The 23,057-nt window shown below is 51.9% G+C and overlaps 1 protein-coding gene across 6 annotated transcripts in view; it reads right to left on the reverse strand.

Moving 5' to 3' along the window:
- The window catches only part of RARB (retinoic acid receptor beta), a 724,031-nt gene that overhangs the window by 2,262 nt on the left and 698,712 nt on the right, over nucleotides 1–23,057 (reverse strand). For all 6 annotated transcript variants that reach the window (XM_026006400.2, XM_026006399.2, XM_072726687.1 and 3 more), the window contains 3 exons: nucleotides 13,327–13,503; nucleotides 2,081–2,285; nucleotides 1,069–1,227 (listed from right to left, as the gene is read on the reverse strand). In XM_026006400.2, the coding sequence (XP_025862185.1) occupies nucleotides 1,069–1,227; nucleotides 2,081–2,285; nucleotides 13,327–13,503 (541 nt within the window). The remainder of the gene's footprint in view (nucleotides 1–1,068; nucleotides 1,228–2,080; nucleotides 2,286–13,326; nucleotides 13,504–23,057) is intronic.

The following is a 23,057-nucleotide window of genomic DNA, read 5'->3' on the forward strand; positions in this document are numbered from 1 at the left end:
ATCTCTTAGAAGTAGCTCAAGAACGGAGACTCCTTGTCAAGCAAGTTCACTGTGTTTTTAAAGCACTTTCTGAGATGTAGAGTTTGTTCCCTGGCTCAGCGAGATCTTCAGGGACAGAGCATGCTAATGGGGAAGGAGAATGACAACAGCACACTTGGTACCAGGGATGGCTGCTGAGTTTTCTCTCTACACAGAAAAGCCCTAACGCTAGCACTCAACTGTCATATGGCTCTAGGCACTCCTGTAATTGCTTGAGTTGCCACACAAACTAAAAATCACTAGGCAGGGGATATTTATACCTTGCAGGACGGCAAGAATTCCTTTGCTGAGAAATGTGCAGAAGCAAATTTGCCTATACACAAGAGAGCAATGCAACATTGATTGAGAGAGAAACTTCCCCAATAACTGTTGCCCTAATTACTATTCATTTTCTGAGGTTTGGATGGTCAGAAAAAAATTCAGTCAAGTTTATATCTACCAGAGCATATGTGGAAAGGAATGAAATGGATAAAACTATGAAATTAAAAAGCCTGTCAATATATAGTATGTTCTCTTGAAAATACTTTTTTCTAGTGGCTCCCTGGGTGGCTCAGTCAGTAAAACGTCCTGTCTGACTCTCAGTTTCAACTCAGGTCATGATCTCAGGGTTCTTGCAATCCAGCCCTCAGTAGGGCTTGGCGCTCAGCAGGGAGTCTGCTTGCAATTCTTTTCCTTCCTCTGCCCCTCCCTATTGCCTTGCACTCGTGGGCGTGCATACTCTAAAATAAATGAATCTTTTTTTAAAAAAAAAACAAAAACAAAAACAGTTTTTCTGTTCATGTAGTCACCTGAATTATAAATTCCTAATCGATTAAGATCATTGAGTAGGGTAAGATACAAGGTTTTTTAAAGGGTGGACACTATTCATTTTGATTTCCATGAGAAATGAGTTCCAGACTAACAACAAATAAGCTATTATCAAACATCCCGAATGAAAATGTCGAGTTTAAAAAAACAAGTCAGAAAAAAAACAAACAAAAAACAAGTCAGGAACACTTCGTAAATACCATATAGACTCTGAAGACATACCTTTAGCACTGATGCTGCGGAGATCTGTGATTTTCATTAAGATCTTTGGAAACATGTGAGGCTTGCTGGGTCGTCTCTTTCTGATATAAATTTTTAGTGCTTCCAGCAGTGGTTCCTGTAGCTTATCTACTTTTGTTGGTTCCTCAAGGTCCTGGCGGTCTAGTTTGCAGGAATAAAGTATTAAACAATTAGTATCAGGACAGAGAGAGTTACATGCTTACCAGGCAAAAGGGCTGCCACTCATTTCCCTTTCTTGTTTCCTTGGTCCTCATATATTATGATTTTATTAATTTGATGATCCAAACACATATACAGGTTTGAAGATACATGCGACTGCTTTAAGCAGTGATACTTGAAAATGTCCCTCTGGCTGGTCAAAAGCACATTTTGATGCCTGGTAGCTTTTGTTCCAGGGAGACCATTACTTCTCGTGACCAGGAGGTGTCACTACTGAACTGAATTCAAACCAACTTCAAGCAGCCGCCTGGTTAGAAAGGCAAGGTAAAAGGGCCCCGTAATTAAAGCCATTACTTTTTAACCACTTACAAGTCAACCTCCTGTGAGCCAGGAGGGGTCAGTACAAAGAAGAAAGCCATATTTTATCCGAGTCCTTCCAGGGCTGGGGGTGGGGTGGGGGCCAGACAACCCAGTGACTTGTAGTTCAGCCACTAAATTCGCAAACAGAATAGCATATGGCAGTCCCTTACTTATCATTAAAATATCCTTAGGCAATTTATTTTACAACAGTCTGATCCTGCTTGGAAAAAATTACTGGTGGCAACTGGAGAAATAGCATTTTGGTATTTCAGAGCAAAAGGATCCCAAATAGCTTTATTTAATGTACAACGATACAGAAAGATGCAACAAACCCCAAACATGCATGCCTGGCTGTTTATTCACGTGTCTTTTTCCATGCAAAAGAACTCCAAAATGGAGATAGGAATTCCCCATAAATTATAAGTGTAAGCTGTTTTTGATGGAATCTCATGAAGGTTTTCTAGGTGGTTGGTACCTCCACAGATTAAGCAGATGGCACTGAGAAGGCCTGTTTCTGTGTCATCCATTTCCAAAGGCAGGAGCTGGTTGGCAAAGGTGAACACAAGGTCAGTCAGAGGACCAAATCCAGCATTGTGCATCTGAGTTCGATTTAGGGTAAGGCCATCTGAAAAAGTCATGGTGTCTTGTTCTGGGGTATACCTGGTGCAAATTCTAAGAATCTGGAAGGGAAAAAACAAACAAACCATATTTGATGGGGTCATGAAAGCCAGCCTGTCCTTACAGCATCAACCAGATCTAGGCAGGAAATAACACTGAAGATTTCCAAGAAGCTCTTGCATCCCATGAGGCACACTGCCCTCCTGCCCTCTTTGAACGTGGAATGTCTTCAGCCCTTTCATTAAAAGACTGTCAAACATGGGCTAAACTTTATTTAGGGAATAATAAATAGCACACAAGAAATTGTGAGAAATATCTGTGCTGAAAGTAATTCATTTGACTCAAGTAAACATTTACTGAGTACCTACTTATGTCCCAGGCACTGTGCCAGGTGCTGGGGATAGAAAGAAAAGTATTTTTTTTCTTAAGAGCTTATAGTCTACAAAAAGAAAAAAAAGCAATATCTACCATTTATTAAATGCCTAGTATATGTCAAGTGTTATACATGGCCTACGTTCAAGCTTTCAAACACTTCAGTAAAGTGAATGTTACTCTTATTTTACAGATGAGGGACTGAAGCTCAGAAAGGTTAAGCCACATGCCCAATGTCACACAGTTAACATGAGGCTGGATTTGATTCAAACCCAGGTGAGGCTCCCTGACCCCACAGTTCACAGACTACTAGAATACAAGCAGCACAAAGGGAACTGCAAAGTGCTTGGGCATTTGGGAGGAGGAAAGCTCTGACACAGCCAGGAGGATCTCAAGGGCAGATTCACAAAGAGGCAGCATTTCAATTAAGCCCAGAAATATGGTGGGGATTTCTATTAAGTGAGAAGCCTGGGTCATGAGACCGTGATCTTCCAATGCCACCTGGCATGCCCTTGATTTAAAACTCTGACACACCTGCTGCCAGGAAGTTCCCTGCTTGGTGCTCTAGACCTTCGGGCCTTGCTCAGCATGGTAAACTCCAAAATGCCTTGTGTATATATATAGTCAAGCCAGCTGGTATTCCCACTGCCCTATCAGTCCACACTGCTGGCAAGGAGCTCCATGTAATCCAGAGCACTCATCCACCCAGAAGCTTATTTCTGTACCAACCACGATGAGGGGCCTTTCTGCCAGCCAGGTTTCTTCTACATTTGACTTTTCCCTCTAAAAAAAGCCTCAGAGCTGCATGAAACACAGACAGAAATTTATTCCATCTGGACAGGAGTGAATAACCCAATAGGCTGAGGTAGCAGAGTGTTCTTTCCAGATGCTAGTGCTCAGTTTGGGTGTTGTCGCCATGAATGTCCACCTTTGTGTCAACATAGAGGATGACAGATGTGATCAGAAGGGTATGCGATTTTCTTGTGACCCGGCCATATGCGGAGGGGGTGGCTCTCTGACAGAGCCACAGGACTCCCAGCTAAGATGGAAGTCCCTGTAGAAGAGCCCCCTCTCCACTCCATATTCCCACCAGGACTCCTAAAGCAAGAACCAGGTCAAGTTTTTCAGTGCCAGGGGTTTTAGGGCAAGGACATTTCCCGTGCAGAAGACCATCCTATCTGATTGGCTAAGTTACCACATTAGCTGGGGGACAGGGCTGTCATGCTGGAAAAGTCGCGTGCTCTCTGAACCTCCAAGACAGTGGGCTAGGAGCCAGCCCTCCTCTTACATTCAGGACTCCAGTGTGAACTTGGAGAGCATTAGGACACCCTGTAAAGTGAGGGCATGGGACATCGGCTGATTAAAAAAACAAAACAAACAAAAAAACCCAGCCCGACTCCAATGTCTTCTTGGTCAGAAGAACATCTGAGAGGAGAAGGGTGAATGATTCACACTCCCACCGCTAATGGGTAATAGCTAATGTTTTTTGATCATGCTAGGTGCTGTGCGAAGTGTTCTAACATATTAATTCTATCAACTCATATGTTAGGTACTACTGTTATCCCATTTTACAGATAGGGAAACAAATGCCATAAGCTTGTCCTAGATCACATAACCATTAGGTGGCATGATTGCTTCAGGCAATCTGTCCCTAGCACTTAGCACTCCACTCCACTGTGCTCTTAACCTCTGCTTCACAGCTGCCTCCTCCCCCTTCCCATCACTCTCCACACTCAGCTGCCTATGGTGAAACAACATCTAGCCTAGCATTAATTTGGAGGTTAACCTCAGTTGTCTCCTTGGCTGGGTGCCTCTGTGCAGTGCACAACCTGAACAGTTATTCATGGTGACCTACCTGGTATATAGGAGTGCATGGCCAGCAGCTTGGAAATGGAAAATTTTGCAAACTTCACTTTAACTTAACATTCTTATCATGTGATCAAGTGGCACAGTGAACTGGAAAGCAACTGAATGTGAGTAGTTACTAAAACATTACAAAGATTCCTCTTCAGTGGATGGGTGGCCATTTTTGCCTCCCAGATATTTGCCTAGGGACCTCTCTGAGCCAGTCCAGCCTTTTCCTCTGGGTCCCCGATTGGCTGACCTGTTGCACTTCATCTTGGTAGCTAAGGAGCTTGTACAAAGCCATTCCCAATGTCAGAGCAGCAAAGGAACCAACAGGTGATAAACCTTAGTTCCCCTGAAAACCACAGGAGCTGAAGTACAGTGTCCAAGATCACCCAAGTAATGGTGCCAGGACAGAACACAGGACTCCTAGCCCCCAGCCCGTGTTCCCCTCCACCCGCTGGAGGATCATGGGGAAATATGCCTGCCTGGGGAGGTGTCACGGGACGGGCAGAGTCAGATGCTCAGTATTTATGGGCTCAAAATCCCCAGACACATTTCCAGTTTGGAATCAAATAGGTACTAAATAAGTCTTTGCAGCTGCAGCACGCTGCCAAGAAGTGAGTGCACTAGATCTGTCCCTGCAAGAATGAAAGAAACCAGGATTTGCTGGAAAGGAACAGAAGACCAAGATTTAGGCATTTGCAAGCTGTCAACAGCTCACTTAGAAACCCAAGTCCGAACAGGAACACACAAATGTCTCTTTTGAACGATTCTATTCTGAAGGGTGCCCCTCCTCAAAAGTCGGAAAACATTTGGATTCTAATGAAGCATTTAAACTATGTTCTGTTGCCTCTCTCCCTCGAAAGTTCAAAACCAAAACCAAGTATTAATGGGCTGTCCAGAGAGGAAGGCACATGGCGTGAGATGGGAGAATGGTCAATGTCTTCTTTTATCAGGGGAGCCTGCACTCCCACGCTGCCCTGGCTGGGCCCAGTGGGCGGCAGGCGTCCCCCTCGAGGTTTGTGGCTGGGCCTGCCGCTGGACAGGAACCAAGGAGTTTCATTCCGTGAAAGTCAGACACCAGCGGCAACTACCAAATGCCTCACCAGTATTAAAACGCCCTTTGTTTGAAACGGGGGCTTCTCATCTGCACAGGGGAGCATGCACGCCCCACGAGGGGGGTATCAACAGTCCAGGCGAGGCTGACTTCCCCAAGGAGGGCCCCGTTGGGCGGCACAGGGCTCTGCTGATGGGCAAACCTGATGCTCCTCAGAGTGAGAAGGACCCGCAGCCTTCCTGCCTTCAGCAAGGACAGCTGAGTATCGTACTACGGCTTTGGGGTGCCCTCTGGGAGCAGACCGCCTGAGACTGGAGCCCTGGGAGGACCCGAGCATGTGGGATCCCAGGAACAGAGACCTGTCCCCTTTGCTCCTTGTCCCTGGGGCCACTCTGATCCAAGCCACCATCACGTCTCCTCTGGTGAGGGCCTCTGCTCCTGCTCCTACAGCGGAGCATGCTGTTCAAAATCTCCATCACGGGGGACCTCACTCTTGCTAAAACCCCTCCAGTGGCTTCGAGCTGCCTTAGATCCGTAACATCCAAACTTCTTCCCACAGCAGCCTCCACGGCCTCCACCTATCCTGTCACGGCTCCTCCTTTCCTCTTGCTCCTTAACTTCTGGCCATGTCGGTCTTTCTGAATCTCTAGTAACTCAGCGCTGCAGCAAAGCATATTTGCACTTGCTGTTCCCTCCGCCTTTGATGCTTTGCCCTTGATCTTCATGATTCTTCCTCTCAGAGCTCAGTTCAAATGTCACCTCCTCAGAAAGCACAGTGAACACACTTCCTAAAACCTACTGTTTTCTACCCTATCACCCGATTTTTTTAAAAATATGCAATAAAATGGTTTTAAAACGAGGTTACATATAGCATGTACAGTGGTTTTAGAATATGCCTCTGAATTCTTTGCTACTACTCCCTGTAAGGAGTAAAGTTTCATTCCCCTCCCCTTGAGTGTGGGCAGGACCCAGTGACTGGATTCTAACACAGAATCCAGGGGAAGCAACAGGTGTGACTCTGGAGAGTAAGTCACAGGAGGTGAAGCACCGTGGACTCCTCCTTGTTGGCTCTCTTAAATCTCATTTTGGGGAAAGCCGGTTGACACATCATGAGGACACTCAAGCAGCCCCATGGAAAGGTCCATGTGGCAAGAAACTGAGCCCTCCTACCAGTAACCAGCTTTCGCTTGCCAGGCACCTGTGAGGAGCCACCCTGGAAACAGCCCTTCTATCCTGATAAGCCTTCAGAGGATGAAGCCCTGGCCGTGCAAACTTTTCAGCAACCCTGATCCACAAGCACCGGGCTAAGTCACTTCCTAAGCCACGGGGACCCTGCAAGATAGTAACACTTACTGTTTAACGCTGCTAAGTTTCGTGGCAACTTGATATACAGCCACAGATTAGGAGGACAACGTATTGGCCTTGAGCCGTGCACATGGCTCAAGTGTACAGCTGACTGCATTTTGCCCTAAGCCTACACCTGTGTAACTACTACTCAGATCAAGACACCAAGACTTCCAGCTCTTACAGGCTCCCTTGACCCCACCTGAACCAATCCCCTCCCCCAGATAACCATTATTTTGACCTCGATTCCTGCCGATTAGTTTTGCCCGTTCTTGCACTTGAGGTCAATGCAATCACACGGTATATTCTCTCCTGTGTCTGGCCTTTATGTACTCTGTGTCCTATCCGAGATTCCCCGCGGGGGTGCATAGAGCCATGGTACTTTTTCATGGCTGGGTAGTATTCCGGGCTGCCCACGGCCTGCTTTGCTTTCTGCTGGGCACCGTCACTCTCTGAGCCTGCTGACCACTGCTCCTCTAGGAGAGGAGCCGGAGCCTGCTCTTCATCGGCCTCGCTCCCTGCGGTATCTCTAGCATCTAGGGCAATGTAGTCCACACAGCAGGTGGCTAATGAATATCTGTTCAATTATTAATGAGACGGGTTCCCTCATCACAATCTCTCCCACCTCGTAGCAACCAGGGATTTCAGAGTTTCTAAGCAAAGGAGAAAAGCTCAAATTGCTCACGCATCTCAGTCCGTGCACTAATTGTATTTGGCAACTTCGTGGGCAGATCCTGATCTGATGTGACTATCCTCCAGCGCTTGTGGGAATGTTGAAGTGGTGACAGTAACAACAGTAACACATACAGAGCTTCACGTGGCTGTCTTCCCTGGCGGTGCGGAGCACCTATGATGCTGAGCTCATTGGAACAAAACGTTGTCCCCCGTGGGACCTGCCGCCAGCTTGCCTTCCCTGGGGAGTGAACGCGCGTGCTGGGAGCAGGACCTCCTTGTACTGCCACTGCTCCCTAGACTGGGACTCTAGGGGCTGTCATTTTAACATGTTAAGAGAAATGTGGGGAATTAAATCTAATAATATATTTTATTTAACGCAACATATTCAAAATATTTTTGTTGCAATCTGTAATCCATATAAAAGGTCTTAAAGGAGGGCAGTCCCGGTGGTGCAGCGGTTTAGCGCCGCCTGCAGCCCAGGGTGTGATCCTGGAGACCCTGGATCGAGTCCCATGTCAGGCTCTCTGCATGGAGCCTGCTTCTCCCTCTGCCTGTGTCTCTGCCTCTCTCTCTGTCTCTATGAATAAATAAATAAAAATATTTTTTAAAAAAAAGGTCTTTAAGGAGATCTCTGAGATGTTTAAATACTAAGCGCTTGAAAGTTTTATTTATTTTACAATTAGAGCATTTCAAACCAGCCACATTTCGGGCACTCAACATCTGCGGGTGGCTGTGGCTCCTGTACCGGACAGCACGCTCCAGCCTGTGTGTGTGTGGGGGTCCATGTGCTTGGTACCCAAGAGCTCATGGGGACAGTCTGACCTTACTCGTTCCTGATACTGGTGATGACTGCTAATTTAAAGAGCACTTACTACCTGCTGTTAACCTGAAAAATTATCCCAACAGCCTTACGAGGGAGGAGCACTATTCTACCCATTGCACTGAGCAGTAACTGAGGCTTAGAGGGGACACATTACCTCCCCAGTTCATAGAGCTTCTGTAGGGCAGAGCTGGGATTTGAAGCCAGGGAGTCTGGCTGCAGAGCCCGCACCCTTAACCACCACACTGACTGCCTCCTGCTGACTTCCAGCGACAGCCAGGCAATCACTGCCCCCAGGCGTGAGAAAGCTGAGTTTCAGAGAGACACAGGACCTCCTCACGATGGCACGGGTGGCCACGGCGACGCTGGAGCCAGAACTCAGGCTGTGGGCTCCGAGGCCGAGGCCTGCTCCTCTTCAGGCTGGGTCTTGCCACTACTGAGCTTCTGGAAGGGAAGGACAGGTTCATGTGGGAACGGCCCTCCGCGGCTGCAGAGCCACACGGTCCCCAGGACCTCAGGAGCCGCGTATCATGTTTCGAAGTCACACAGGGCAGCCACTTCTGCCTCACCAGAGCAAGGCGTTGCTGCTGCTGGTGTGGGGACGTCTCCTCAGGGCAGCGGGAGCGGCGGGCAGCAGAACCCAGGAAGGCCCCGAGTGACCCCCGCGCAGGCCTCCTGCTCGCACCCGCCCAGATGCAGCACTCAGAAGGGGCTCAGATTCGGGAATTCCAACTGTGATCTCTCACTCATTCGCTCACGCATTCACCCCTACGGCGAGGACTGGGTGTCGGGTCAGGAAGGGCTGTTCTGAAGAGGCGGCCTTTCCGCCGAGATGAAGAGCTGGCCAGGAGGAAGGTGGAGGGAGGGCACCCAGACACAAGGGAGCCCCGTGGGGGCCTCCTGGGCCTCTGGCTCCCACTTGGGCTGTGGCTGCCTCATCCGCAAGACGGAAGAGGGACGCGCCCAGGCACCGCGTGGGTGCCTCCTTCCCCCAGCCAGGTTTGGCTCACGCCGCGCGAGCGGGCACGTGAATGGCAGACCCAGAAGCCCGCCTGCGGCGCCCCTCCAGCCGGGCCCGTGACTCGGGCGCTGAGGATGAAAAGCCGGCGGCATCTCGAGCCACGTCCTCGGGGGCCCAGGCCCTCCTCGCCTCCAGGGCACGCTCGCACTCTTGGTGTCCTTTGGCTCAGGTCTCTTCCGAGGTCACCTGCTTCCCCGACCACACTCCAGAGAGCAGCCCAGGCCCACCTGAGTCCCGCTCTTGGGCTGGATCGTGCCCCTGTTGTCCTCGGTGGCCGCAGACCCTGCCTGTTGGGACCTGCTTCTTACCCATCGCCCAGCAGATCAGCTCCGTGAGGGCGGGGGTCCTGGCCGTCCTGCTGGCTGCCGAGCCGTCAGAGCCTGGAACAGGGCCCGGCGCACCGCGGGCCCTCGGCGAACTTTGTAACAGGGAGAGAGCAAAGGGGGTGCGCAGGGAGGTGCAGGGGACACGGACAGAAGGTCAGACAGCCCCAGGGTTTGTTTTAAAGGATTTTTAAGTTGAGAGAGACTTGACCCTAATTACCCACAGAGAAGAGGAGTTGAGAGGGAGGAGGAGAGGAAACAGGACAGGGAAGGTGAGGGCGGGGAAGGCAGGAGAACAAGGGCACAGAGCACAGGCGAGGAGGGCTCTCGGGGCTCCCGTTCTTGTCCTGACCCCAAACCGGGGCCGCCACGGCTCCGGGGTGAGGAACGGACGCAAACTTCTACACACAATGGTTGGGGAGATTTGGCCCCTCCTACGAGAGACCCTTTGGTGACTCGACCCTCATGGGAGACGGTGAAGCTCAGGGCCAGGTCCCAGCTCTGCCGGAGGCCTGGCTGCGGACTCCACACCAGAGGGTGCCCACCGGCAGCCGCCAGGACCGGAAATCCCTCTGGAGGCGGGGGTGGCAGGGAGCACAGACTCAGGGCAGGCTCTCCCCTTGGACCTGCTTCTTGAGGGCTCCCACCTCGTGATCATAAGCCAACCCAGGGCCCGCGCCGCCCGTGACGTGCCATCACAGCGCCGGCCCCCGCGGGCAGCCCTGACTCAGGCCACACACAGCACGACGCGTGGGTGGCTGTGAGTGTGTGGTGCCAGGCCAGAGCCGTCGACCCTTGGGACGCCGGCAACTTTCCTTTCTGGGGGCGGGCAACAGCTTCAGCCTGTGTCTGTCTGTCCTGGTCTTTCTGTCTCGCTCCATCCATACATCAATGGCCTCGATAAGAAGATTCTTCTAAATGGCTCAGCCAGTTGACATTCTCATCCGAAAGATGCTCTTTGAAGTTGTGCATTTCTCAGGCTCTTGTGATTAATTGCCTCTGCTACAAATTCTTGGAAATGAGCTCTTATCTGGGGCCAAATAAGTACGCCTTCTGCTTCGTCTCATATGACTGGAGGTCTCTGCCCTGCCCTGAATTGAGGTTTTTCCTTCTGTGTCTACTGCATCCCAACCCCAGCCCCTCAAGCCTGGGAAGCCAAGAAGGAGTGGTTGAAAGAGTTTCCTGAGTCCTGCCACAGGGGCTGGAATTGTCCCCACACGCTCATGACAGCTTTGCTCCTGATTTCAGCACCACTGACCGAGCATCGCATCTACTACATGGTCCATGCTCATACCCACGACTATATTTACGCACATTTAAAGAGTTACTTTGGTTAATACCTTATTGATTTATATTCCTGTTGTATAGATAGGTAAACCGAGACTGGGAGAGGTTAAATAACTTGACCAGGGTCACAAAAATTGCCTCCTGTTCCCCCAGTTCCACCAAGGGGCTAGGGGCCGACTCTTGGATCCACGGGCAAATCAGAGGAGTACTTAGGTTTCATTGTAAACGTGGGATGTGGGAAGACAGCTGGAGGTTGGAGGAGGATGTTAAGGAGGGAATCTAAGCACCTTGACCATGAAGCATGGGGTGTGGTGGAAACAAGAAGCTTCCCTGGAGGATCTCAAAGCGTCCTTCTCATCTCTCCCAAAGGGCTGAAGTTGAAGGAACCCCAAACTGACACCACCTGGCAGCCAGACAAGAGGAGGACTAAGAAACAAGCGAAGAACCAAAGTCAGAGCCCAAGCATCAGGAAGGCTCCAGGCCTGCTGGGTGGCCGCGTGACACAGGGAGTCAGAATTCCACCACCTGGCCTGGTGCAGACACCGGCCTGCTTGTACCACCTACGGCTCCTTCAGCCACCCCAGGTCTCTGGGGCACCTCTCACCACGTGCTGATAACTCCAGTCTCTACTCCTATCTCGGGGATGTACTACACTGTAAGGACTTGTGAGGAAAGGATAAGAAAGCCCGGGCTTTGTTGTGAATTCTTCCAGTAGCTCATTGTTAATGACATTGTTGATTTGCTTGGTGGCCTCTATTAATCCCTGGTGGCCTGGCTAGTTCTCTGCCCAGGGCCTACCTAATACTGTCCCCTGTTTATGCTTCTAATCCTCTCATGGCTTTTGGAATCGAAAGATGTGGGTCTTGGGGTTTGATTCCAGCATTCACCTGACCCAGGTGACTGACCCCATCTCTAGCTCCTCATCTGTAAACTGGGCTGAATCTCCATACCCAGCCAGGCTCACTGAGTTGTGTGAGGCTCAAATGAGCTGAGGTTTAGAGAAGCTATAGAATGCAGGTAGGTGATAAGTGAAAGCAGCTTTAAGCTTTCATTTTTTCCTGAATGTCCCTAGGTTCATCCCAGACCGTCTGATTTTATGAGATGAAAAAATACTATATATACTCTCAGGATCCCTGGCACTTGTAGGTTACTGAGTAATCATTACCACCCCTCCTAAGATCCAACCAGTGAGCAGAAAGACACATAAACGTCCAAGTGTCCTGTACAACTGCCTCATATGGGGTCCTTTCTCCTCCTGAGGATTATGTGTGTGTGTGTGTTTTAAAGATTTTATTTATTCATGAGAGACAGAGAGAGAGAGAGGCAGAGACACAGGTAGAGGGAGAAGCAGGCTCCATGAAGGGAGCCTGACGCGGGACTCGATCCCTGGTCTCCAGGATCATGCACTGGACCAAAGGTGGCGCTAAACCGCTGAGCCACCCAGGGATCCCCTGTGTGTGTTTCATTACAGTGAGTAACTATATTTGCTTTGCAGAATTGTTTATACCCAAAGCTAGGAAAGATGTCATAAAAAGAAACATCTATGCTTTTAAAGCACCTCAAAAGCTAATTTTACTTTCTCTATTTTCTGATACGTCCCTGGGGGCCAACTTCCCCTCCCAGTTCCTCCAGAGGCCCTTAGCACACCCCTTCCACTCCCCCAAGGCAAGATACATCTCTGTCACCTGTAATGGGGGCTGTTTCTCACCCATGGAAACCAACCCCGCAGCCAGAATTAATCACACCATCCCTGAAGCTCCAAGCAGGGAGAGGGAGGGCAGGCATCCGGCTAGTAGACCCACAGAGGACAAGGTGTGACAGCGTCCTTAACCCCTCTAGAGCCCTAGGAGCCACAGTGTAGGAACAGCAGAGTGAAAAGAGGCAACAGGGATCCATTCTCTTTGCACAGACAGGGACCCTGAATCCTATGGAAGGAAGTGATTTTCCAAGGCCACTGATAGAGGGTAGAAGCAGGGCACTATGTGCCACCTCCAGTCGGTTTAGCTTGGAGAAGCCTGACGGCCTATCATTGACTTACAAGGGTGGCCCATGGAAGGGGCTCTAGGGGAACAAGGAGGCCTGTGACCAAGACAGCCTGGGTCCGTCCCGAGGCCATGCAGGGAGGTTCCCACAACCAGGTGGAGAAGGTAGGAGGTTCTGCTTATTTCCAGGGGGTCTCTGAACCTTTGGTGGTGGAGCCGAGATTCAGGCAGGGACGATGGGGCTCAGTGTGCAATGGAAGTGGCAGGAGGAGGGGCTGGGTGGACCAAAGCCTCTGAAGTTCTTCAAAGCATCTCAGTCACCTCCTCCCCCCACCCAACCTCTGACTATGAGTTCAGTTCAGCAGGGCACCTACCAGAATGTCCAGGCAGGCGGCCTTCAGCAGGGTGATTTGGTCCGCGATGGTCAAGCCGGTGAAGCCTGGCAGACGTTTAGCAAACTCCACAATCTTAATAATGCACTTGGTGGCCAGTTCACTGAATTTGTCCCAGAGGCCCAGGTCCAGTCGGACTCGATGGTCAGCACTGGAATTCTAAGTGGGGAGAGAAAACACTGTCAGGAGTAGTTTGTGGAAAGCTCGACAGAAGACAGGAACTCGGCGCATTTCCTCCTGATGTGCTAATAGTTCGGTCTTGACCAGGGAGCTTCCTGTTGGGGTGGCTGAGTGTTTAGCTTGGATTCTTTTAAAAATGCTCAACATCCTATCCCTGAACCACTGGAACATCAAGTAACAGATAAAGGGAGTTTCTCTTTATGTGATTATCCCAGCTAGTGAGCGAAGGAACGCTGCAGTAAGGAGCCACCATTTTGGAACACCCACGAATTAGTGGCTCCAGGCCCTGACCAACAGTGGCTGCTAAAATCTTAAAAACGGGTGATGTCATGGAATCACAACCATCACCTACAAAACAGTCAAAGCAGAATGAGAGCGGAGCTCTAGATGGAACTGCTGGAAATCCGGGAGTCAGAGGAACGTGGCAAGCTACACCACGGGGGAGGAACCTGTCACCATGCAGAATGCTGGAGCTTCCATCGAAACAGCGAATCAGGGTCTTCAACAAATACACTGCAAGAGGGTAAAGCGAGATGGAAGAGAAACCTACAGACTAAAAGCAACTCCACCTAAATGCTCATTAACCAGTATGGATACATCCGTGGCACCCCACACGATGGAATGCCGGCCAGGAGTAACAGCAAAGGGACGGCCAACGTGGGCCGCAACGTGGGCGAGCCTCAGACGCACCATGACCACGCCAAGGGATGCCAGACGCCTGCACACAGAACGACTCCACGTACAGGACATTCTGAAAACAGCAAAGCTGGAGGGAGAGAGAGCAGATCGGGGGCGTCCAGGGCCAAGGTAGGGACAGAGGCCCGGGAGGGAACTAAAAACAACAACAACAACAACAACAACAACAAAAAAAACCTGAGGAGTCTTACAATTACAACGTGTAAATCTTATGCGAATTCTCATTCAAATAAACTACAGAAACTGACACGTGTGAGAAAAGTGGGAATGTGAGATATTAAGGTGTCTGAGATGCTAATTTTCTGCGATGAAAACACTGCTTCTGTTGACATTGCTTTTGGTGGGAAGTTCCCACCATTGAGAACATTAAGCGTATTTCCAGGCCAAATAGCACGTCTGTAATTTACTTCCACACAGATGATGGGGAGAGAGTGCGCCGGCGGGAGGGTGCAACAAGGTGGGCGGGGGAGTGATCGCCTGGGCGTCGGCTTCTCTACTCTCTCTGCTCCACGCCGCATTTGCAGTCGTTCACAATAAAGACAAAAGACAAGCCAGAGCCACAGTGAATTCAAACAAAATGACAACAACAGAACATGGACTCTCTAGGCGACCTCAGTGCTGTGAGGGCCACAGGCAAGCTTCTCCGGGCGCCCCTGGTCCCAGCGCTGGGCGACCTCGGGGACACGCACAGCACGATGACACGGTCCCACTCGGGGTGGGAGGGTGACACAGCTGCTCCTCTGGGGAGGGCCCGGCCTTCTCTCCCCTCGGTGCCTTTAATCTTGGACCCCACGACCAGCTTCCTGCAGGAGCTTCTGGAAGCCACAGAATAAATCAGGGGGAACCCTTCCTCTGGCACCGCGGTGACCTCAGATTTCTGTCCACCTACTGGCCGGGTTCCTCCATCCATCTGCATACTCCTTCATTCATTCACTTCTTGGCCTGCCTCTCTCATCCCTCCCTTGCTCCACGAACTTTCCTGACCCACTCGCACACACGCACGCACGTGTGCAGCCAGGGGCTGAGCGCGCGTGCGCACACACACACACGCTTCCAGCCCCAGTGAGCTGACAGCCGGGTGGGCCAGGCACCTGCTGCTCCCTGGGACTTGCCACGACAGGCCTCATCCAGGGCCCCGCTCGGGACCTCACCCAAGCCCACTTGGCAAAGAAGGCGCTGGCTATTCTGAGCTCCATCCTGAGACATGGAGCTAACTTGCCCCCGAGGGGCTGGAAGTGGCTCCCACGTCTGCCCGGCCGCCAGGTGACAGGTGTGCCCTCCAGTAAGCAGCGCCTCATTCTCCCCTTTTGTAAAGTCGGCGACGGACCACCTGCCCTCAAAGGCTGCCAGGAAGACTAAGTGGGACCCCAGGGCACAGAGGGGGCCTGGTGTGTTCCGGGGGCTGGCCAGTATTGCAATCCTTTCCTCGGCACCCGTTCTTGCCCACCGCACCGCCCGAGGGTTCAGACCACAGCCGTGACCGTCTTCTCCACGAGCAGAGGTAGCACGGCCAGCAAGGTCCCCATCCTGGTCCGCACTCCACCGCCCATCACACTCCTCAGCCTCGCTCTCTTCAGTTAGTCCATAAAGAGAATGCGCACAGTACACACAGGAAATAGGGTACCACTCGGTAGTTGCCAGGATGTACTGATGGTCTCAGCTTTCAGCTGGGGTTACACTAAAACATACCCAGGAAAGTGCCTTTTGTGGGGTTTTTCTTTTTTTTTTTTCTTTATCCAATCTCCAGAGCAGAATCTCTGGTGTGAACGCAGTCAAATGACTACCTTGTATTGCTTGCCTTTAGTCATCCCCTTGCTCCTCCTTCCCTCCGAGCCCTCGGGGTTTGGGCAGGGCTCTGGGACCCCCTCAAGTATAGGAGGGCACTTGACCGTGGTCTAGCTAATCACAACAGGCCCTCTTCCTGGCTACAGGCATTGGCTCCGAGAGGAGTGGGTGACCGACAGCAGGCCTATGAGGCTCACTTCTGGGACTCGAGTTAGATTAATGGGAAGCAAAGCTGTCAGTGTGGGTGGCCAAGGGTTTTCAGGGGCTACCAGGTGGAGAAGGCCTCTTAAGAAAGAAGCCAACTCAGAGGAAAGCTGTGGTGAGTGATGGAGAGAGAGGAAGAGTGAGTCTGTCCTGAAGGTACTGAAATGCTGGATCCAGCCACACCTGATCCACACCATGACTTTTTGGGGGGAAAAAAAAAAAAAAACAGACCAAAAGCCATAGTCCTCTCACTGGCCTGCGAGGCCCTCCCGAATCCAACCCCAGATCTGACTCCCTACCTTCCCACTCCCTCCTAGCTCACTCCCGCTCCCGAGCGTCATGGGTCTCTTGCTGTCCCCGAACAAGTGGGCATGCACCCGCCTCTGGGTCTTTGCACTGGCTGTTCCGTCCACCTGGATTCCTGTTCCCCTCGCTACCCACGTGGTGCACGTCCTCATTCCTTCAAGTCTTTGATCAAATGTCATCTCTCTTGAGCCCGCACCAGCCCACTCTGTCGAGAACTACAGGATCCTTCTGCTGGCACTGCAGCTGCTCCCCATCCTGCTCGGTGTCCACGCCACTTACCGCCTACCACACTATCGCTCCCTTATTAACACGGGCCTTCTTGTCTCATTTCCCCCTGCTGCATCCTCAAGGTCTAGAACAGTGCCTGGTACATAGCAAGCAGGGGCCCAATAGACATTCGTTAAACGAACCAATGAGGAACGATGTTCCCCCAAGTCTTGGCTTGTTCCAGACGTCTCAGGACAACTACATCCTGAGGATGAGGCTCCCCACGCTGCAGTCTAGGCCTGCTCAGGAGGCCTCTGCTGCCTCTGGAAGCAAAGCGGAACCACCCAGTGAAAGACAAGGCTCACGGGCCTGGCGTTTAGGCCTCTGACAAATGTCAACAGTTCAGTGAAGGGAACTGTGTATCCCAAATGCCCATCCTTAGTTCCTCACCCCAGTGAAGATCAGCCCAGAGCCAATAAAACTTAGCTTTCATTTTAAATGCCAGGGAGGAGAGCCAGAAAGGAAAGTGGGCCTAAGGGGTGCCCCGGAAGGCCTTCAAAAGGTGGGTGCCGTCGCCTCCTGCAGCACCCTCTGCAGGAGCGAGGAACTCATCGTCCAGATTTATTTTATTCCTTCCTCAAGGACCTTGGTGGCATACAGTACACCCAGGGGAACAGAGGATCAAGATGTGCGGCCATTCGGGCTGTAATTAAATTTAATAGGCAGTTTATCCAGTTTGTAGGAAGATGACACGGAAGAGAGGCACATAGAGGCGAGCTTACGGCGGGAAATCATTTGACAATGGAGTATCCATCTGGAAAAAAAGACATTGGCCCGACCCAGTGAGTGTGAACAAAACCTTCATCAGCATCCTATGAGGTTACTTCATCACACCCGGGGCTGCGGGAGAGAAGCCTGTCGTACCTTCTATTAAAAATAATGCACAGCCGTCTTAATGGCATGTAAATCTAACTCACTATTATGCAAACCGAAGGGAAGAGGCAGTTAATAAAACACAAAATAACCCGGTGTTTTATTATACCGGGCGCTCGATTCATAGGCATGAGGTTTAAAATGGCTTATATATTATCTGCCAGCGGCAGCAAATGGAGAGCCCTGCTTGTTTGGGGTGGCAAGGAAGGCGGTTCAGGGAGCAGGGAGGGAAGGGTGGGGTTGGGGAGGCCCTTCTGGAACTGGTGGAGGAGTGGGAGGCCAGCGCGGCTGGGGAGGAGCACAGCCTGCGGGGAGCAGCGGGCCCCCCTCAAACCCTGGCTCTCCTCCCGTCCCCTGCTCCTCCTAGGGGGTGGGAGCCCCTCCAGGTGGGCACCCCACTCTGCCTTCCCACAGGGCTGCGCGGGCACCCCTGGACACCACGGTGGTCGAGCCGGGCTGCCTGTTGCTCTTGTTCAGCTAAGGGGGAAACGCAGCTCCCCCCAGCAAGGAGCTATGCTGCTCAGGGGGTGCCAGGCGCACCTGCCAGGTGCCTCCTTCCCTGGGCCTGATCTGCACTCGGCCGCCTGGACAGGCCGATGCCCCTTCCAGTCGCACCGCAGACCATTCCTGTCATCTGCCTTCCGTGTCCCCGTGGCACACGTGTCCCATGCCACAAGCCCCGGGGCCAGGCCCCCTTCGGAGGGCTTCACAACCAGCTCCCTCTAATCCTCACGGCACCTTCCTTCGGGAGGGCTGTTCCTGGCCCATCCGGCTGGGGTGGAGGCTGAGGCCCAGAGACATGAAGTCACTTGGGCAAGACGCCCAGCTGTTAGGTGGAGGGCACGGGATTCGCACAGGGCAGTGCGGCCGCACAGTCCATGCTCCTGACCCCCACGCTGTGCCACCCACCCTCCTGCTCCTCGGTCCAGCTCGGGTTCTGCTTCGTGGCCTGAACTTTCTGTCTTCTAGAACCTGCTATTGCATTTGTGATCTCCCTCCTGGTTGGAATGCTGGATGCTTCCAGAAGGTGGCTGAAAGATCCCCAGGGTCATCACGAAGAGAACGTTATGTGCCAGGCCGCATCCCTCTGTGGTCAACAAACACGTATCTAGGCACTGTGACAACACGGCCTCAGGAATGTGCCAGCTGGGGTACGTCCATCAGCGGGAGGAGGGCAGTGTCGGGGTCCCCGGCACACTTTTAACATTTCCCTTAAGACCTGCTTCCAACAGGTGGGGACAGGCAGGTTGGCAGGCATCCTGCATTACGGGTGGACAGACAGGCATGGAGCAGCCCATGGGTAGAGAGGGCTCTGAGCAACGGGCCATGGGCAACGGGAAGGGAGAGGTAACAAGGGTCTCAGAGGACCTCCCAAGAGTTTCTGGGAAGTCTGGCTAGAAGCAAACACGATATCCCTGAAGGTAATGTTTTAGGGGTGCTCCTGTACCCCCATCAACCTAAGATTCTGAGACCCACACATGAGACTAAAAGGGACGGGCCGCTGGCGATCTCAGAGATTCAGGGACCTTGGTGGAGTGCAGGGGTATAACCTTTGGAATAGATCAGCTGGAGGGTACAGATCAGTGTTCCAGAGGATGTCCAGGAGGGGCTAGATTTTGGGGTGGTCTCAGCTGCTCTGAAAGTCCACTGATGGCTTCTGGAGTTCCAGGGGCACGTCTAAGGATGAACCAAAGCTCTGCCCTGCTGACCTGCCAAAGCCTGTGGCCGGGCACAGAGCACAGAGCACAGGCTCACCCCCTTGGCCCTGCTTCTTCCATCTGGAAACCTCACCTATCTCCTCAGGCTCTGCATCCAGCCCCTCCTCTGCCAAACTCCTGGCCATGCTCATGCTATTCCCTTGACTGAAAACGTCTTTTCCTTTTTCTACTGCCCAGTAAGATCCAGGGAATGTAGCACAGTACCCAGAGGGCACTTTTCACTAAAAGCCAAAGACAAGACGTGTGATGTATACTGCCAGAGGCTTCTAAAAGCTCACAAACATGTGACAACATTTGCTTTTCAGCCAGGCCTCAGAGAAGAGCTGCAAGCACGGGAGGGTAAGTGTCCGCGCGCTCCGACTTTGCACTCCGTGGGTGCTATGGGTTGAGCTGTGTACCTCTCCTGCCACCGTCGCCACAGAAGACATGTTGAAGTCCTAATCCCCAGTAACTTCAGAGTGTGACCTTACCCAGAAATGGGGTCCTTAACACAAGTTATCAACTGAAAATGAGGTCATTAGGCAGGGCTCATTCTCTATGACCGGTGCTCCTATAAGGGGACATTTGGAGAGAGACAGAAGCGAATGGAGAGAAGATGGTGTGAAAACACTCAGGCGGGAGAAGCCATGTGAAGACACAGGATTGGAGTAACACTTCTACAAGCCGAGGAGTGCCAAGAATGGCCCCCAAGAGCAGAAGCTAGAAGAGGCAAGGAAGGATGGTTCCCTCGAGCCAACAGAGCGACCATGGCCCTGACATCTTGGTATTGGGCTTCCGGCTTCCGGACTGGAGAGCAATAAATTGCTGTTGACTGAAGCCGCCCAGTCTGTGGTACTTTGTTACGGCAGCCTTAGCAGACGAATACAGCAGGGATATAGTCTATGCGTGCTGGAAAATGAAAGAATAGTCGACGTGATACAGGCAGGGCAGGTATGTTTACTGACAGGAAACAGGCTCACAAAAGATAAGAACTGGTTCAAGGTCAGCCAACAAGGAGGCCGGTCAAGTGGAGACTAGAACTCATGACACCCCGTTCATCTTCCCCCCAACCAGGTGCATCTCTCCTGGGAGGTGACCTTCTGAGTGTCAGGTTCTGATTCTCTGGTTGATCCCAGTGTTAGTTTGCTAGAATGAAAGCCAAGTGCACCGTGGCCAGAACTACTCACAATATCCTTCCTTTTCTAAAGCAGTTGTTTCCTGGAAAGTCTTTTGGAGGTTTAATGATTTTGTTGGTGGTCATTTTTCTGAGTAGATGAAGGGCTCCTTAAACCTCCATAGCTCAACTCCACGAGCCCCTTGGAGGGCAGCTTATGTGCCATCAAGCTCTGCAAGGAGACGAACAGCCCCCACACGGCGTGCCGAGCAGCGGGATGCGGGAGCGGACAGCCCAGGCTGGGGTCACGCTGCCTGGAGACTGCCTCGCTTGCCCACCTACCACTTTCCCTTCCCAGAACCTGTGTGTGTGACCCAGTGTTCCTAACACGATCGAGAGGAGACTGGCCCGTTTTGCACATCCCTCCGCCAGAAACGACACAAGAGGCTGACACAGTTGTTTCACTTAACCTTTCCAGGAACCCCACGAGGTGGGTGTCATGCAAATCCCATTATACAGAGGACGGGGCCAAGGTTCCTAGGATGAGTCCAAGGTCATGCGATCTTAGGCAGCACAGACCTGATTTAACCCTAGGTCTACAAAGTCCAAAAACGCAAACTACATTGTTGCTGGAATGTGACCTCTGGAAGCAGAGTAAATATCCTCAGAACTGGGATGCTGCTTCCTTTGGTTTGCTTCTTCATTCTATTTTGGAGACTCATCTATAAATAGCCACTGGCCTGCTTTCTACTCGCTCCGTGGAATCCCCCTCCAACTCTCCTTGTTTGTGGAGGGGTGATCACTGGTTAGGAACCTTTCCAAAGAGACTAGCTCTGAAGTTTGGGGGTGAGCACCCTGCCCAGGCCTGGGGGTGGAGGGCAGAGGAGTATATATTCCTGCCTCATCACCCACTTCTATGCCCCCTGGGGCTGGGCTATGTGTCCCAAATCTACTGTAATGAGAAAAGAAAAGGGAAGTACTTTTTCAAAGGTCTATAGGTGGATGGTTAGCTGCCTTTTTAATTCCTCTCTGCCCACTTATTCTAAAGGCATCTGACGGGGAGGCCAGGCTAGTGAGGATGGCAGGAAGTTTCCTTGCAGTGGAAGCAACTGCCTGTCTAAAAAAAGCTCTTAAAAAAAAAAAAAAAAAAAAAAAAAAGCTCAACTCAGAGCTAAGAGCTTGCCGAGAATGTGTTATGGCTGCTGTTATTTATTTATATCCCCACCTACTTCCAGAAAGGATTTGAAGTTGCTTACAATAAAAACTGAGCTAGATCTGTATACAGAGTAGAAATAAAGAGAAAAGCCGGATGAGAGACTGTTATCAGAGCAGATGGGATCCCACAAACGGGCAGCGTGCTTCTGGAAGGAGGTTGGCTGTCCTGTAGTTAAGGCTCACCCTCTGGAGAAGGGAGGCTGTATTTCCATTTTCCTTGATGGATGAAAACAGGTGCAGAAAGGGGCACCTGGGTGGCTCAGTCGGTTAAGTGTCCAACTCTTGGTTTTGGCTCAGGTCATGATCCCATGGGTGGTGAGATCGAGCCCCACGTTGGGCTCTGTGCTCAGCAGGGAGCCTGCTGGAGAGTCTCTCAGTCTGCCCCTCCCCCACTCACATGTGCTGGCTCGCTCTCTCTAAAATAAATCAATCTAAAAAACTAGGGGCAGAAATCCCCACAAAGTGCTTAGGATGGTGGACCCCAACTGGGGATGGATGGTGTCTCACCCAAAGAGGGGTGGGTGGGAAGGGACCTGGAGGCCCTCAGGAACTACCCCCCCCCCCCCCCGCCCCACCACCCCCTGCCACCTTGGGCCAAAAGCAGACTAGGATTTGAATGCAAGCAGCTTCCTGGAAATGAGTCCTAGGAAGCACCAGAGGAGGGCCGGGGAGGGGAGGCAGCCAGTAGAGACCATCCCTGTGGGCACCTGGGCTCCTCTTGCTGGGGACCCCTAAGAAATGGTTTAGAGAACCTAAGAGGTAACTTTCCTAGGGGCAAGGGAGCTGGGGCATTCACCCATCAGCTTCTTTTTGTTCTTGGGTGGGGGATCCCCCAGGAGTGTCAGTGCCCCACATGTGAGCCAAGTGGCTCTAGCAGCCCTCGAGAGCCCTCCCGCAGGTCCCTGGGACTTGCAGTGTGAGCCTCGGGACAGGGCCCTGCCAGCCCCTGCTGCATTCTCTGGGAAGGCTGGGCAGGTACCCCACAGCCTGGAGACATGTGGAATCAGACCTGTGGTATAATGGGAACCCAAAAGAGACCCTGGTGAGCCTGGCCAGAATCCCTGGCTGCCTTTTGGGGTGGGAGGGAACAGGGGGAGGTCCATCCTGAAAGACCATTTGGTCTCAGGCCCTGTAGGGAGCCGGGCCACAGCAGGGCGTGCGTTCTGGGCAGAGGCGATGCTATGCCTTGTGTTTGCCCAGCCCTCCCCTGGAGTACAGCAGACACCATCCAGTTACCAGGTGAGTCGGGGCCTGGTGGACTGTCTAGGCCACACTAAGAAAGCCCCGTCTGGGGAAGAGAGGAGGAGACCCCTGAGACCATAGCAAATGATCCTAAGGATTGTCATAAAATGTGTCTCATCTGATCTGGCTCCGAA

The sequence above is a fragment of the Vulpes vulpes genome, chromosome 11 (genome assembly GCF_048418805.1).
Source record: "Vulpes vulpes isolate BD-2025 chromosome 11, VulVul3, whole genome shotgun sequence".
Lineage (NCBI taxonomy): Eukaryota > Metazoa > Chordata > Mammalia > Carnivora > Canidae > Vulpes > Vulpes vulpes.